A 15,216-nucleotide genomic window follows, 5' to 3' on the forward strand; every position below is an offset into this window, starting at 1 on the left:
CCAGCAGTCCTTCCCTTTAATGACCCGGGAAATTCAGGGCGGCCTGTCTTACTCGGGACAGCTCGTTAGCTCCACGGTGATTTTGGTTATCTGTACCGACTGCTCTGTCTGCAGGTTGTTTGCCGCGGCTAACCAACAGAGGCGCGCTATAATGATCGGCAAGCTGAAATAGATCAGTGGCGGTGGAATCAGCATGAGGCTACCGCTGCTGTGACAAGTGGAGGACTGAGGCAGCTTATTATCCGCGGCGTGGGCGTGTGTTTGTGTGTCTTTCCGGCTGGCTGGACCAGTTTCATTACTTCCTCTGAACCCCGCTCTCTCACTGGGGCTCATGACTGGCCTCCTCTCCCGCAGTCGGGGACGAGCATTAGCATCGGATCACAGGTGCTCAGTGGCTGCAATAGCCTTTTTATATATTTTTTTTGCTGTAGGTCCACCAGCCGCCGAGACAATCAGTCACCGTTAACTTTAAGGACTGCAAGCCAAATCCGCCCCGGTCCTGCAGTATGTTTTGTAGTCGTCGGGCTTGTTGAATCCGATGCTCGACGGCAGTGCAGTTCGCCAGAGTGCAGCTCTCACGTGCCCACACACACACACACACACACACACACCTCCCTGTGTGGGTGCACAGCTGCGCGGGGAGATTTGAGAAAACAAGTGTGACTGCCGTGGAGGATCTACCTGAGTAGAATACATTCTTGCGGCGTTTATATCACCGGCGCACCCCCCCCCCCCCCCCCCCCGCCCCCCCACAACCCCCATCGCACCCCACCATAATTAGCGTAGCATTTTAGCTCCATGCGCGAAATGAAGTGCAGCATCAGTGTCTGTTTGTGTAGGTGTGACCAGTTGGCAAATATCCCCCAGCTTGCGCATGTTTTTATATCCAATGTGTCCATGTACGTGCGTGTGTGTGTGTGTGTGTGTGTGTGTGTGTATGTGTGTGTGTGTGTGTGTATGTGTGTGTGTTTGTACAGATGCACTTTAAGCTCCCATTCATCAAAGCCGTGGTTGACTGTGCCAGGCTATAGATGTGGATTAATCTGCTTCAGCCCAACACTGCTGCTCACCCACCACTCATTAATCTAACTCCCAGGGACTGTGTGTGTGTGTGTGTGTGTGTGTGTGTGTGTGTGTGTGTGTGTGTGTGTGTGTGTGTGTGTGCGTGTGCGTGTGCGTGTAAAAAGTAGTTTGGCTTGGCCGTGAAAATACATCCAGAACAAAATGACCGATCATGCGTTGTTTTAGTGTAGTTACAATATAGCTCTTGTCTAATAAAATAAATATTCTTGGATGTGAGTCAGAGGACCAGGTTGAGGGGAGGCCAGTTCAGTGAAATCAGCAGCGGGAGCTCATCTTGCTGGGAGTTTTTGATCCCTTTGCCCTCTTATATAAATAAGGAAAGGAATTGTTCGGCTCATTCCACCAGGAGCAGAAAAGTGTGCTAGTCAAGATGCTACCTGAATAGGTAAGTGACAGACAGGTAGTGGGGAGCTGCGAAGGCTTGAGAAAAGGAAGGAGTGGGCCTACAGTATTTTTGGTATGTGCAGAAAGCAGATGGACGGGAATTTGTGTCAGTTCAGCGTTCCACCCCAAAGTGTTAATCCACAAATCAAGAGTGATGAAGGCCGATGGCACCAAAGAAATACTCATTTTGATGGTACTTCTTCTGTTGTAGAAAAAAGTCAGAGTTCCATGCTACCACACAACCATACATTTCAGGGGCTAAATAACATGTGGTTTAAAATGTTGTTTTGTGCCACATCTGGTAACCTCTGTTCTTATGGAGGCAAAATAAACCTGTGAATTAAAGAGGGCAACGGTCATTTCCATTGACGTCCGCGGCGTTGTGACACAAGCTCATAGTTTTCCTACATTACCCAATAATGAAGTTAAAATAAAACAAAAGGAGACTTGTCAACCCTGAAAATTGTTGGTTTACTTTTTTGTAGGACTGCAGTGGGAGGGACGGTGGGAGCAGGAGAATCGTGTGATCCTGCCCTTGGGTCGTTGTTGTTGTTGACGAAAGCATTTTTATTTTGCCCAATTTTGAAAGATTTCTCTGACACGTGCAGAGCATTGGTAGTGGGGAGCATGTGCTCCGTCATGGTGCTGTAACCTCGTAGAATTAACCATGCAGCAAGATGATGTCATATGTTGTCTCTACCACCACATGACCCAGTCGTGGCCTTTATTACATTTATTGTTCATTTCGGAAGCCTTTTACGGCCGATTCGCCATTTCACTTCCAAGTTTTCTCCCAAGTATCTCTCCCTCTCTTGCCTCATTTGTTTCCTCTTGACCAATTCCCTTCTCTTCCTCCTCCTCCTCCTCCTCCTCCTCCTCCTCCACCTCCTCCTCCTCGTAGCCATGCAACACTACTCAGTGTATTAATTGTGGTTTGAAAGATTCCCCGGCTGAGGCTTGATGGGATTGTCGACGGCAATGGCTCTGAACTGCAGAGCGAGGGAGTAAAAGTGTGGACTCCTTCCAGCCGACGCTGCCTCGCCGGCTGGAAGGAGCGGCCCGTCGGCACCCGATGCACTTCTGGTGTTAGGCTGTGAGTGGACATCAGGCCTGATATATTAATTAATTAAACTTATTTCGTGAGTGAAACATTCAATGCTAAATGCTTTTATTGACCAATTCAAAGTCATAACCGGAAGGTTTCATTAATCTTCTGTCTTGGGGTCCAGGAGGATTGGGTTCACTTAAATAGCAAAATAAAAACTTAAGGCTAGGGTAGGGTTTTTAATTTTTTATTCACTTTAAGTCCCGAAAACAATCAATATATCCAATGCTAACCAAAAAATCTGAATGACAATCTGTAATAAACCCAAGAAATCATTTCATTCTGAGTCTTCCGGTGTTCGCTGCTCTGAACTAACAATAGCCATTTGTTATTTATTATTATGATTTTTATTTTTTTAATTTAACTAATTTTAGGGGAGTGGCTGTGCAGGGAGGCCTGAAGAGACTATTTTGCAAGATTTAGTAGCCTTTTGAGTTAGTGCTGCTTTGGCAACACTGGCCTGGGTTTTCCACTTTTTTCTGAATCTAGCTTACTCGCAGGGTTTTTGCAATGTTACTGACCCAAGCTTAGTACTAACGTAGTTTTTAAAGCTTAGTACAAACTTAGTATGGAGTTAAACTAGTCGGCTGCTGAAATTGGCTTCATATTTAATGGACACAAGAGTGATATCAATCTTCTAAATACACTGTTGGTAAGAAAGCAAATAAGTCTATATATGATGTAAAATAGGAAATATTTCCTTATTTGTTGTAATATTTCCTTATTTGGTGTAATGACAGTGTGTTGTCGTTATCTCGTTATTCTGACAACTTCACTGAATGTGCAGAGAAAACGGCAGTCTGCGGGACCTCTTTCCAAGTCCACATGCAAACGCACCAATAAACAATCCCAAGCTGCTGCTTCCTCTTTCTTTTTCTTTAGCACAAAGCTTAGCAAAGATGCCGTGTGAACCACCTGTTAATCTGCTGGTCCTGCAGAGCCGTGTTTCATCTGCTGTTATTTAAGAAAGACATCACTGAAGCGGAGAAAAAGAAGTGAACCTCTGTTGCCATGCCAATCTATCTTTGGTTACAGAACAAGATGCCCAGTGCCGGTTGGTCAATATTTATAGACTCATAACGGCGTGCGCACGGCAGTTTGGTTTTGGTTCTCCCTTTTTCTGGCCAACTTTCCCCCTCGCCTTCGACCCCTCAGTCCTCTTTCCACCTCACTAATCTTGTTCTTCCCATCTCCCCATTTAATAACCTCCACTCACCTCTGAGCCTTTATGACTCTACTTTGCTCCCCGGTGTTGGCACGTAATGTAAATGGGCACTTCTAGCGCCATTTTGCATCAGAGCGTCGTAACAGCATTTGACATTTCACCCCCATCTGGCCGCGGCGGCGGGCGAAGAGCTGCTTTTGTTAAGACGGGAGAAAACGCTGTCAACGTTACACCGCTAACACTTAAGAGGTACTTAGCTTTCCCAACTACTCCCTTCTGTGCTGTGGTGACAAAGTGGTAGTCTGAGGCTCGACACGCGCCAACGACCGACAATAGATCGCCCCCCAACAAGTCATGACACGTGAAATGATGCCGTCTGCCTTTTCATTCTGTTGTAGTTCTGTTGTGTTAAAAAAAGAAGAAAAAAAAGGGGGCACTGAAGAGGGATTTAAAACTGCATAGATTGCATCTGGGATGTTAGCTTTAATTATCTGGAAATGAATAGAGGGGATGTTAAGAGAGAGATAGAACAAGGGAGAAGAATGATGCAGCTAACTTACATCAACGCTGATACCCCCCCCCCCCCCCCCCCCCCCCCACACCACCAACCACCACCAATCAGAGCCATTTTCATGCCCAGGGAGCCATCAGAGCAAAGGGGGCTGTCGGGGTCCAAGCCAACGCGTAGTAATTAACCCTGAATGTTCACCCCGTGTGCTTAGCATCCACAATGTTACAAAGGCAGTCGTAACAAGCGTTAATAATTACGCCGTATTCGAGTTGTGTTTTTACCAGCAGCCCAAATCCCCCTCATCGACACTGATTGGATGATTAAATTATGGATTGTATACAAGGATTTGCAATTAAGGAAGAAACTGTGAGGGATTATTGCTCAAGGGACGTACAGTGCTAATATTGATGTAAACTGAGTTTTAGAAGATTGTGCTTCACAGTGAGTTGTGCTGCGCTTAAGGCTAATTGACAGCCACATAATAGGCAAAGGTTCTTGGAGAATTTGTTTTTCTGTCACATTTTGCAACCTTGAAAAAAAAAAATCATATCAACATTCAATGCACAATTTGTGCGGCTGTAATATGTGTTTGTGTGCGTGTTTGTGTATGTGTGTGTTCCTCGCTCTGTTCTTCCACTGGCATAAATGCTTTATCTGTGACCTTTTAGAGGCTCTCCAGCTGTGCATAATATATCCCCGCTGGCTTTCCCACTCCTTCTCTCCCTTAACCCTGAGCCTGGTTGGTTTTCCTCTCTGCTTAGGACGGGCTCTGATGAGATTGACAGACAGAAAGCTGGAGAGAATGGGCATCATGCAGGAAGTCCAGAGGCAGCACATCCTGCAGCAGGTCCTGCAGCTTCGCGTCCGGGAGGAAGTCAGGACCCTTCAACTCCTCACACAAGGTAGACTTTTTAACATCCGTTCCCACCCTCAGTCCACCATGAAATATATACGCTACACGCTACACATCTCACCATAATATTATCTGTCTCTTTCGGCATAATCATTTGCTCGCACAAGCTTTCAAAACCACCACAGGGTTTCAGAGCACATGCTGTATCTGTATCTCTGCCGGGTAAAGATTATTCACAAGGACACCGACTTCTCACATTCTGATAAACATTTAAATAATTTACCGTGCAGCATTTATGTGCATGCCATCTGTCGTCATGGCAATCACTGCATGTTTTTGGGCAGAAATGATTATGCAACTCCAAGAGTCAAGCACAGATCTTCTTCTTTTTGGCATCTTTTGGCGTGACGTGATCACAGAGCGCTCGTTGTATACGCTTCTTGGTGTTGAATTCCGCAGTTGTGCCTTGATGTCATTTGGGGCTATTCTAAATACCTGGTACGGCTTCAAGGCCGGACACACCAGGGTTTAAAACGCAGACATTTTAAAGTGACATCAATTAATTCCAGCGGAATTGTAGGATCGGTTTGGGAGAATGACCCGTAGAGTGCGGTTTTGACGCCCATATTTTCACCATTAGCAAATAGGAAGCCATCTTGCCAGTTCTGAACTCTATGAAGGCCACAAAAGAAGGAGCTATTGTAGTTTATATTTAACCGACTGTGAGTCAGTGGTTAACAGGTCCGTCAGTGGTTAGCAAGTGCGTCTTTCAATCAGAGGATCGGCGGTTCCATCCCCGGCTCTGCTAGCCCTAGTCGATGTGTCCTTGAGCAAGACACTTAAACCTGAATTGCTCCGCGTATCTGTGTCTATGTTGTATGATTGTAACTCGTTTTAGATAAGTGTCAGCTGTGACTGCCACTTTAAAGGTGGCCTGTGGAGTTAAACAAATTATTTATATATATATATATATATATATATATATATATATATATATATATATATATATAACAAATTATATATACACACACACACCATGGCACCCTGCAGTTTCTCACCTCAACCTCATTTCTTTGCCGTCTACGCGCTGTCTACAATTCTCACTTTGCACCTCGCATCCTCCTCCGTAGGATGTTTCATGAGAACAGCCAGGCGCTGTCGCTTTCCATTCTCAGCTTCCCTCGTCTCCAATCCTGGCACCACTACCTCCGTCAGCAGGTCCGCCTGCCCACAGACTCTCAAGCAGGGCTTTGCCCGCAGGGGGCCGGTAAACTAATTCTAGCGATCTTTGTCACTCTGCGATATCCTTGGAAAGCATTTGGAGTGTAATAAAACGGCTTCTATCCCCCGTCGCTGTTTTGGTCCCCTGGCAAGAGGAAAATAGAAAGAGAAAGAGAGAGGGCAAGGGGAGAGTTTATCTGAGTGATGATACTTTGCTAAGGGCCACTCTCAGCCTACTCATCCCTTTTTCCTCTGTGTGTGCTGTCTCATCTTCGCCACTCACTCTTCTTCGTCCCTCCTCTCCCCTGTATTGATAACGTGGGAAGCAGTGGTTCACCTTGCCTCAGGCATCAGCAGGAAGTAGCATGTTGATAGGGGGGGGGGGGGGGGGGGGGGGGGGGGGGGGGGGGGGGGGGGGGGGGGGGAGGGGGGGGAGGAGGAATGTCGACAATGTCTTTTATTTGAGAAGATTCAATGTACATGCTGTTTTGCATGACTTAGCAAGTGAGGATAGTGTCTTGCAAGGAATCGCATTCATAAATTACCAAAAATATCAACAGTTTCGATTCGATATCGATGCTTGTCTTTGCCAATCTTTGCCATTGTTTGGCGTCTTTTGTGTTTAGCAGCTGTATGCGTGTAACACGTGTGATGGGCGAGAATTGTGGCGCAGTGAGAAAAAGGACGGGAAGGAAGCAGAAGTATTTTAAGTCTCCAAAGCTGTCGCTCTTGGAGATGCTTTTGGCAGGGAGCGAGAAATTGGAAGGAGAAATGATGGTGGAGTTTGTCCAGGCCCAGGGCGCACTTCCACTAGCTGTTGCTAGAGGGAGGAGAGAGAGAGAGAGAGAGAGAAAGAGAAAGAGAGGATGAGATGATAAAGAGAAAGAAAGGAAGAGGAGTGGTGAGAAGAGTGGGGACAGAGGGAGACGGTAGGTGTCACGAAGGTAGCACGAGAAAGAAAAGGAGAGAGCGAGAGAGAGGGCGGTGAGGAGATGGAGTAAAAATGGAAAGTGAGGAGTGTGAGAAAGAGAGGAGGTGAGAAAAGAGAAACCCTGCTCCTCTGACGCATGACAAATTGCATTTCTGTATCTATGAAATATCTATCTATATATACTGCAAATGCCAGGAAGGATTGAAATAATGGCTGTGTTTCAAATTACAACCGAATGAATACATTTCTATTAATTATTTCACCTCTACTTTGTTGTTTTTCCATTTTTCTTCAGTTATTTTATAGTTAAACTCAACACTTCCTGTCGATGTTTCACATTAAAAAGTTCCCCGGCTTTTACGTCATTTGAGTTTCTGGAAGGCTTTAAATATGAAACATCTCTATTTGAATGCGGGATTACGCTAACTTTATCACCACGGCAGGTAAACATCAGCTGGCAAGATAAAGGGCCCCACGCACTACTTAAAATGCATGGTATATGTCCATGATATGAGAGAGAGAAAGAGAGAGAGAGAGAGAGAGAGGCTTTATATGAAGACAAGCATGACAGAGATACAGACATCTATTATCTATAGAGAGAGAGGGGGTACAGAAGAGGGCACTGGTGCGAGCAAGGTGCTCAATAGAGGGAGAGAGAGAGGTTGTAATTACTGCAGTGTACCCAGACATAATTGGCTAGACGGACAGTGATTAACCTTTAAGGCTTGCTGGGCCATGGGAGGAAAAATAATTAGATTCCCCTTCTCTCTCGCTCTCTCTTTGCCACGGCAACGGCGGCGATTGGAGGCTCATCGGTCGCCGTCTGGCGTCTGCAGAGACGGGGCCGAGACACTCCAAAAAGAAAGCGATACCCAAACAAACAACGGAGTGCAGTGCTGGGTGCCGATCAAGGGTGCTTATAGGTCCGCCATTCCCTTCGCTACCACATCTCCTCTGGTGTGACGCATAGGGAAGGTCAGATCATGTTCACTTTGCCAGCCGTGCACACTTTGCCCAATCGCTGCTGCGCATGGCCTGCGTTCGTAAGGTATTGAACGCAGCCGTTATATGTGACTATATAAATCAAGTTCCAATTTGGACACTAATTGCACATAAAATCAGTAGTGCTCTGAAAACTGATTGCACGTACAGTATCTTGACTAAATAATGGCTCGTGGTGAATGAGCCTCATAAATGTAGCAAGCAAAACACGTCCGTCAAAACCGAAAGCCATGACAGGCCAGAACTCGCCTGCTCAGCATACTTGAGCTTTCTCATTTGCACGGCAGCCACCCGTAACGCGGTGACAGCCAGCAGGCTGCACGCGTTTGTCCGTTTCAAAACGCATTACTGTGAAGTCTGGTTCGTACGGCCGCCGACCGAGTCGCTAGCTAGCTGAGTCATACTGGTTAGCACGGCGCTGCCTGTCGGACCGCCGCGTGCGGCCATATCGGAGACGCAGATAACGTTTCTGAAACACAAATTAGGGGCCTGTGTCATACAACATCTGTCTATTTGATGGAAAATTTTGTTTTAGAGATGTCATGGTTAGTTGTTGTTTTTTGCCAAACGTGGTGGTGGTGGTGGTGGTGCTAACGTAGCATAGGGAGGCTCACGCGCTAACAAGCTGCGCCGGTGCTCAGCTCCTGATTGGGTCAGGCCAGTATATATTGACACCAAGGTTCCAGCCCCTGACCCCTATTGCCGATATTGTACCGCCAAATGCATATCTATATTTATGATTATGGTTTAAACCAGGCCAGTTAATTGCATGTTTTATTATCTCAAATTATACAGTGTGTTGATATTGTATTTATACAGAAATAAACACACACTAATTCACACAATGTCTATTTTTTAAAGAATGAAATGACATAAAATTTTAATATAATCAAATGTGAATGTTTTTTGTCTACAATGGTGAAATATGTATTTCCATCTTTCCATCGATTGACTTTCCAATTCCCAAGGAAAAAACTAATCTCGCTTGATAACAATCAGACTGCCATCTCAAAAGTTGTCAAATTTCTTCAAGTCATCGGGGAAGCAGCGGCTGACGTTAAAATGTGACAATCAACAGAACTGGAACTACAAAGTGTTCTTTCTAAAACAGTATTGAAACACTTAATGAATATTTTGATGAAAAATAAAACCTTGTTTTTGACAGTTTGTTTGTACGATTTTTTATTTTTATTGAAAAGCTCTTGTCAAGTACAGCTGCGCTCTGAAAGGGAGGAAATGAAAACAAAAGATACAATCAAAAGAGGAAAAAAAGCTTTTAGGTAGAATATAAACAGTAAGGACATTCAATAAAAGATCAACACTTTGAAGAAGATTGATGATTTCAAACACCCTACAGGTTTAAATCTGTGTTTTTATCTTGACTACGCCTGCATCTGAGACGGACATGCTCGTTGTGCCATTTATATTTAGCTTTAATATGTGTATCCATAGAAACGAGCCGTGATTTTTCCGCACATGAGACAAAATGTAAAGTGCAGGGTGTTTTGCAAAAGCGCCTCTCTCTCTCCTGGCCAATGAAAGTGAGTTATGGCTTCATATTAACCCCACTGACAGTTTAAACGTCCGACTTTGAGACAATGGAGACGAGGGAATGAGAATGTTTTGATTAATTAGGTTGTTTTCTTGATAATGGCATCCAACCGTTCAAATAGTTAGTGTGTAAAGGCCTCCACTGACTGCACTGAATCTCTCTAAATTAACTCCCAAAAAAAAGATTGAAAGGCGTTAAGCCGTCGCATTTCTCCACTCCTCCCAAAAACAAAACAAAAAATCATTTTACTCTTCTTCTGTATTCAATTTCATGCTTATAACCATTTCAGAGTATTCAATAACAGTCCCATGCCAGTAAATATGCTATTACTGGCTTGTGAAATCATCACTCTTAAAAGAAACTTGAATTACACAGCTGACAGAGCTCTATGAAAGTGGTTTTCTGAGTACATAGCGCTAATCTGTGAATGTAGACACAGGGCCGCTTTTTGTGCTTCATTTACTGCAATGGAGTCTCATTTAAAGGAGAAGACAAAGACAACTTTTAAGGAAATTAGACATCGAGGCTTCACAGTTTCCGTCACTGCTATCGTCCAGCAGAATTCTGGCATTTGTTGCTCAGAGGTTTGTTTGCCCCGGTCCAAGGATTTTCTAGCTCTTTGGAAGGAGTATTTTAAATCTTTGCAGTGTCGTTGCCAATCGATAATAGATAAAAACGTTTTTTTTATAATGATTTATAAATAATGAAAAATGTCTTCTTTGACCGCCGACATGTTTTGTATTTTTCTTCACATATGTAGGTGTTGTTCGTGATTCAAATATGCTTCCATATCACAAGCGGCAGCCATTTTTCTAAGCATAAGTCTCAGACACACCTTCAATTTCTTATTCAGGTCCAAGGGGGAACAAGTTCAAAAGGACTTTTGCCCCGGGGCAGTGAATGAAGGAATCTTTCCTGTTGTGCTTCAGTGGGCCACGGTTCGCTTGCTCCAGGCACCTCAATTCAGATTCAGATTCAACTTTATTGTCACAGAGTACAGGTACTCATGCAACGACATGTTGATTAGCATCTGACCAGAGCAGTGCAAAGAGAGCAGTACATATACAGATATGATAATGAATTATCTCTCTCCGCTTCATGACTTCATAAAGGAAATGTCTTCAGTCCGAGAGCTTCAGGATGTCCTCTGTCTTTTATTTTCCCATGGTTTTTAGTTCAACATGTAACGTTTGCTGACATGACGATCTGGAGTAGGGGAAGTAAAGAAATATGTCAAGAATTGTAAACGCTGCATTTTAGTTTTTTTCCCAGCTAGTATACATAAACACTTAATTTTGCGGTCTAGTGATTGTGGGATAAGGATCGGCCAAATCAATAACGTTGTAATGACTAACAGGCCTAAAGAGAGAACCGTGTTGGCTTGCCTCAGTAGCTCTTTTAAACATCTCTGCTGGCTGAGGCAGGAATACTGGAGGACAGATGTCTGTGTTCTTGTGAACATATTAACATATTTTAGCATTTATAAACTTCACACGGGAATGTTATTTATTCTATTGATATTTTGCATTTGTTTCCAGTGAGATATCAATTACTTTACATGGGGACATTGCTGTCGCAAACATTACTGTTGCTGCTCTGGATATAACATTGAGTTGTATCTAAATTATAAATAACTTCTACTGCTGTTCTGAATTGATTTGTTTTCAAAATTCTGTACATGTTTGTAAATGAAATCATTTAGTCATGAATAATAAGAGTATAGCTCCTTGCAGTAATAAAATCTTCAACATATCAGGCGACGATGCGACCAGTGAACTTTGCAGCCTTTACTCTCATTGTGAAGAATGGAAAACCCACGTTGACACACACACACAACGCGTGGACCAACAACGTAAGCAAGCCTCACGTGAACACTGGGTCTGAAAGGGGTCAAACTGTTGAAACTTTTAGAAGACTATCTCATCTGTTGAACAACAACAAAAAAACAGTCCTTTTGACCGGTGTGGAAGGCCAACGGCGCACCTTTTTTACGAGCAGAAATTGCCATCACGGGTGAATAGAGTATCTTTTAGTCCAAAGTCTTTGTTTTAAAGCATTCACTCTGAAGACTTAAGGAGCTACGGGTGACTGCTGAGCGTCCTTTGGGCTTCTCGGTGAATCAGATGTCTTGCTCCAGTGTGTGTGTGCGGAGCTCAGAGCTCTCATTATCCGAAGCTCTCTCCTCAGGATCCTGCCCTCTGTAGAGGCACTCCCCCCTTAAACCTCCCTGGACTCCATCCATCTCCCCCTCTCTCTCTCCCTCTCGTTCTCTTGCCGCAAGCGAAGGTCAAATTAATAACTTTTCATAATTTCCTGTCAGCGAGATTCCTCCCTCCGAGACTCCATCTATGGCTCGGGGCCTGAAAGATGTGATTAAGGGTGAAGACGAAGTGAATACCTGTCCCCTGAATAAGTGAAATGTGTTTTTTTTTTTTTCTTTTTTCTCTCTCCTTATCGATTATAGATGCATTTATATACGGTGTATGGTAATAGCGCTTTTAATAAAGCTTCACTTTTGCTCTACTTTGAAAGTGAACACACGCCGCTCGAGCAGCTCATAAGCGCTCACGCTCACAAAGGAAACGTCATTTAGGAGCAAATGGCTCGACGGCTCCGACGCCACGGTGTGCCCGAAAACCTCGCTCATTAACGCCGAGGGTCTCCCGTCTGAGGGCCTTCAAAGCCTATATGCAGACATCTACAACATAACTGCACACCTCCGATTTGTAATGATGTTCTGAAGTAGGGAGAGTAATTGCGTCCCCCTGTTGTGAAAGAAAAGGTTCCTTTCGTTAAGGCTTGAATTGAGAAGTGGCCGCGGTAATGAAGGTCGGGCGGGCGCCCCAGAGCTGGTGTGGCATTCATTCAATCAGCAGACGGAGTGAAGGAAGGTGAATGAGCTTAACTAATAATAATAAAGTACACTCTATCTCTGCATTTGACCCGTCCATAGTTAATACTTAGTTATTAAGTATTAAGGAGCAGTGGGCTGCAGTGAAGCGCCCGGGGAGCAACTGGGGGGTTCAGTGTCTTGCTCAAGGGCACTTCAACATGCAGCTATGGGGAGAGCGGGGATCGAACCGGGTACCTTGTTGCGGGAACAACCACTCTACCCCATGAGCTACAGCCGACCCCCAATGCGGCATATTGGAAAGAACCCCGTCCCCCAACCCTCCCTCCATAAAAAATACTTTTTATTACCTCAAGCTATAATTCTCCTTGACATGTAGAGAAGACTCCCCGCTCAGGGCCCCCAATTACAGACTCACTTCGAAGCGCTGGACTGCCATTCGTCGGCGGGGAGCAAAAAAAAAGGACGGATAAAGAGAAAAAACGGCAAGGTTGAGGCGAGGCGCATTTCATCCGGTTTCACCCGGGGAGAAGCGAAGGGGGACGCATGATTACAACCGATCGCCTCCATCTCTTGGCTCTCAAGGACGCCACAGCATGGACGCAGCGGAGTACGATACAACATGTGCAGATCCCTTAATGAAGCCGAAGGAAAGAGGGCACCGGCAGGATTCAACAAGCGTGAATATGAGGAAGATGGGGGGGGGGGTCTTCCGCTCCCTCACATTCATGGTGGAAGGGGGAGTAATGAAGAAAGATGAACAGCGAGGCAGGGGGAAGAAGAGGTGCACGGGTGAAATAGCTGCAGGCTCAACACCGCCACTAGTTATGTGTGATATGTTGTGTCTGTGTTCTGGCCTCTGACCCATGATGTGTGTGTGTGTGTGTGGGGGGGGGGGGGCAATGCGACAGATTGCTTTGACAGGTCCACAGACCCCGTGCATGAGATGTCCGTGCTCTTTTTGCCAGAGTCTCCCTGGAGAGTCCCCTCTGGCATCACTGTAGCCCGTGTCCTTTTTGTATTATTGTGAAATAATGACGGGAAGTTTGAGCTCAGCCGTCAGGGCGCCATTTGTTTAGCAACAAAGGGCGAGTCCCTGCAGCCCCCCGGGTCCCCCGTGAGTCACGTAAACCTAATAAAATGGTACGTCGGCATGGAACCGCAACCCGAACCCTATATATAACCGAAGTGTCCCCCTGCCAGGTCGATGAACCCTCCCCCCCCCCCCACCCCACCCCCCTCCAGTGCTCGATAGTTGTGCTCTTTTTATGCCATTTTGTTTAAACCAGAAGCGGCGGGTTAGGTTTCGGTCGCGGAGCCGCACTCATTAGTTTACAGTGGTATAAGAGGCCATAAAAAAAATGTAAACAAGTCGGTCGCCCCGGCATGCGCGGCCGGTTCCACTCTGTCTGCCGCCGTCTCCGGCCTCCCCTGACCACCTTCCGGACATCCAGGAGCCCAGACGGCGTGGACAGACCAGACGCCTGCAGCACTCCGGCTTCCCAGCAACTCGCTCATGATCTTAAACAACCTGGATCAATAGCCGTAGGACACTTACTGTACTCTGAGGCCGGCCATTACCCAATAAACATGCCGAAGCGGCGCTGGCTCCAGACTCGCTGTGCGGACGCGTAATGGGAGAAGTGAGAGGAAGAAAGTAGAGACGGCACTCGAGGTTTTGAGGTGACACTGCGGTGGGCTCATGAGTTAATGCGTTAGGGCAGACACCAAGATGTGTTCATATTAAATAACACTGCTCCCTGCTACTCCACTTACTAATAAGATAAAGCGTCAGTCTTGAAGGTCCCCAGCCTGCTTTGTGCCTGGAACACGATCGCTTTCATTACAATTATAATTCACTTTGAATCAATTAGGGATTCTGCACAAGCAAAAGTATCATTTAGTTATTACAAATGTGTTTATATTTTTACCCGATTGATAAAAAAAAAACCAAAGAAAAGGGTTATGTTTCTATACCTAATAGATTCAAACGGGCCTTTAGTGGAGAAGCAGAACCACAACCACGGATGTATTATTTATCCTGTATTACTAGGAACGCTGTGGCAGCCGCGACGTATAGACGTAATCTTCCTGTTCACCGTCTCTGGTTGATATTTTAACATCGTCATGATTACGGCAGGTAAACTTTACATCAGCCTATGGATAGAAAATATTCCATTTTGAAGGCTTTTCTCTTCCGGGAGGCGGGTGTTAAACGTACCGTCATGTGTTCTGTGTTTCACACGCCGCTTCGTAGTTCCCCTGCAGTGTCGTAACGTCTTGCTTGATACAGTGGAGGCCGGCCGCGTAAATCTGGAATACTGCAATCACACCGGAGACCGTATCAACGGCTCTAGTTAGAGCTCGGCACTCTGGTGCTCAGCCATCACCAGACTCACTCCCCGCGCTGTGGAGGCTCACGTCAGCGGCGGGCAGCTCAGCCAGCAGCCAGAGGGACTGAAAATAAAGAAGAATTAAAAAAAAAAAAAGAATATGTATTCAGTGTGCCGCAGAGACGAAACATAAAGGAGAGCGCGCGGTGCGGTGTGGTAAGAGAT

The 15,216-nt window shown here is 45.5% G+C and overlaps 1 protein-coding gene across 1 annotated transcript in view; it reads left to right on the plus strand.

Annotated features, from left to right (window-relative positions):
- samd12 (sterile alpha motif domain containing 12) overlaps positions 1–15,216 on the plus strand; it is an 84,982-nt gene that overhangs the window by 30,193 nt on the left and 39,573 nt on the right. The window contains exon 5 of the mRNA XM_034545445.1: positions 5,010–5,150. Coding sequence (XP_034401336.1) covers positions 5,010–5,150 — 141 coding nt within the window. The remainder of the gene's footprint in view (positions 1–5,009; positions 5,151–15,216) is intronic.

Source organism: Cyclopterus lumpus, chromosome 11 (assembly GCF_009769545.1).
Source record: "Cyclopterus lumpus isolate fCycLum1 chromosome 11, fCycLum1.pri, whole genome shotgun sequence".
Lineage (NCBI taxonomy): Eukaryota > Metazoa > Chordata > Actinopteri > Perciformes > Cyclopteridae > Cyclopterus > Cyclopterus lumpus.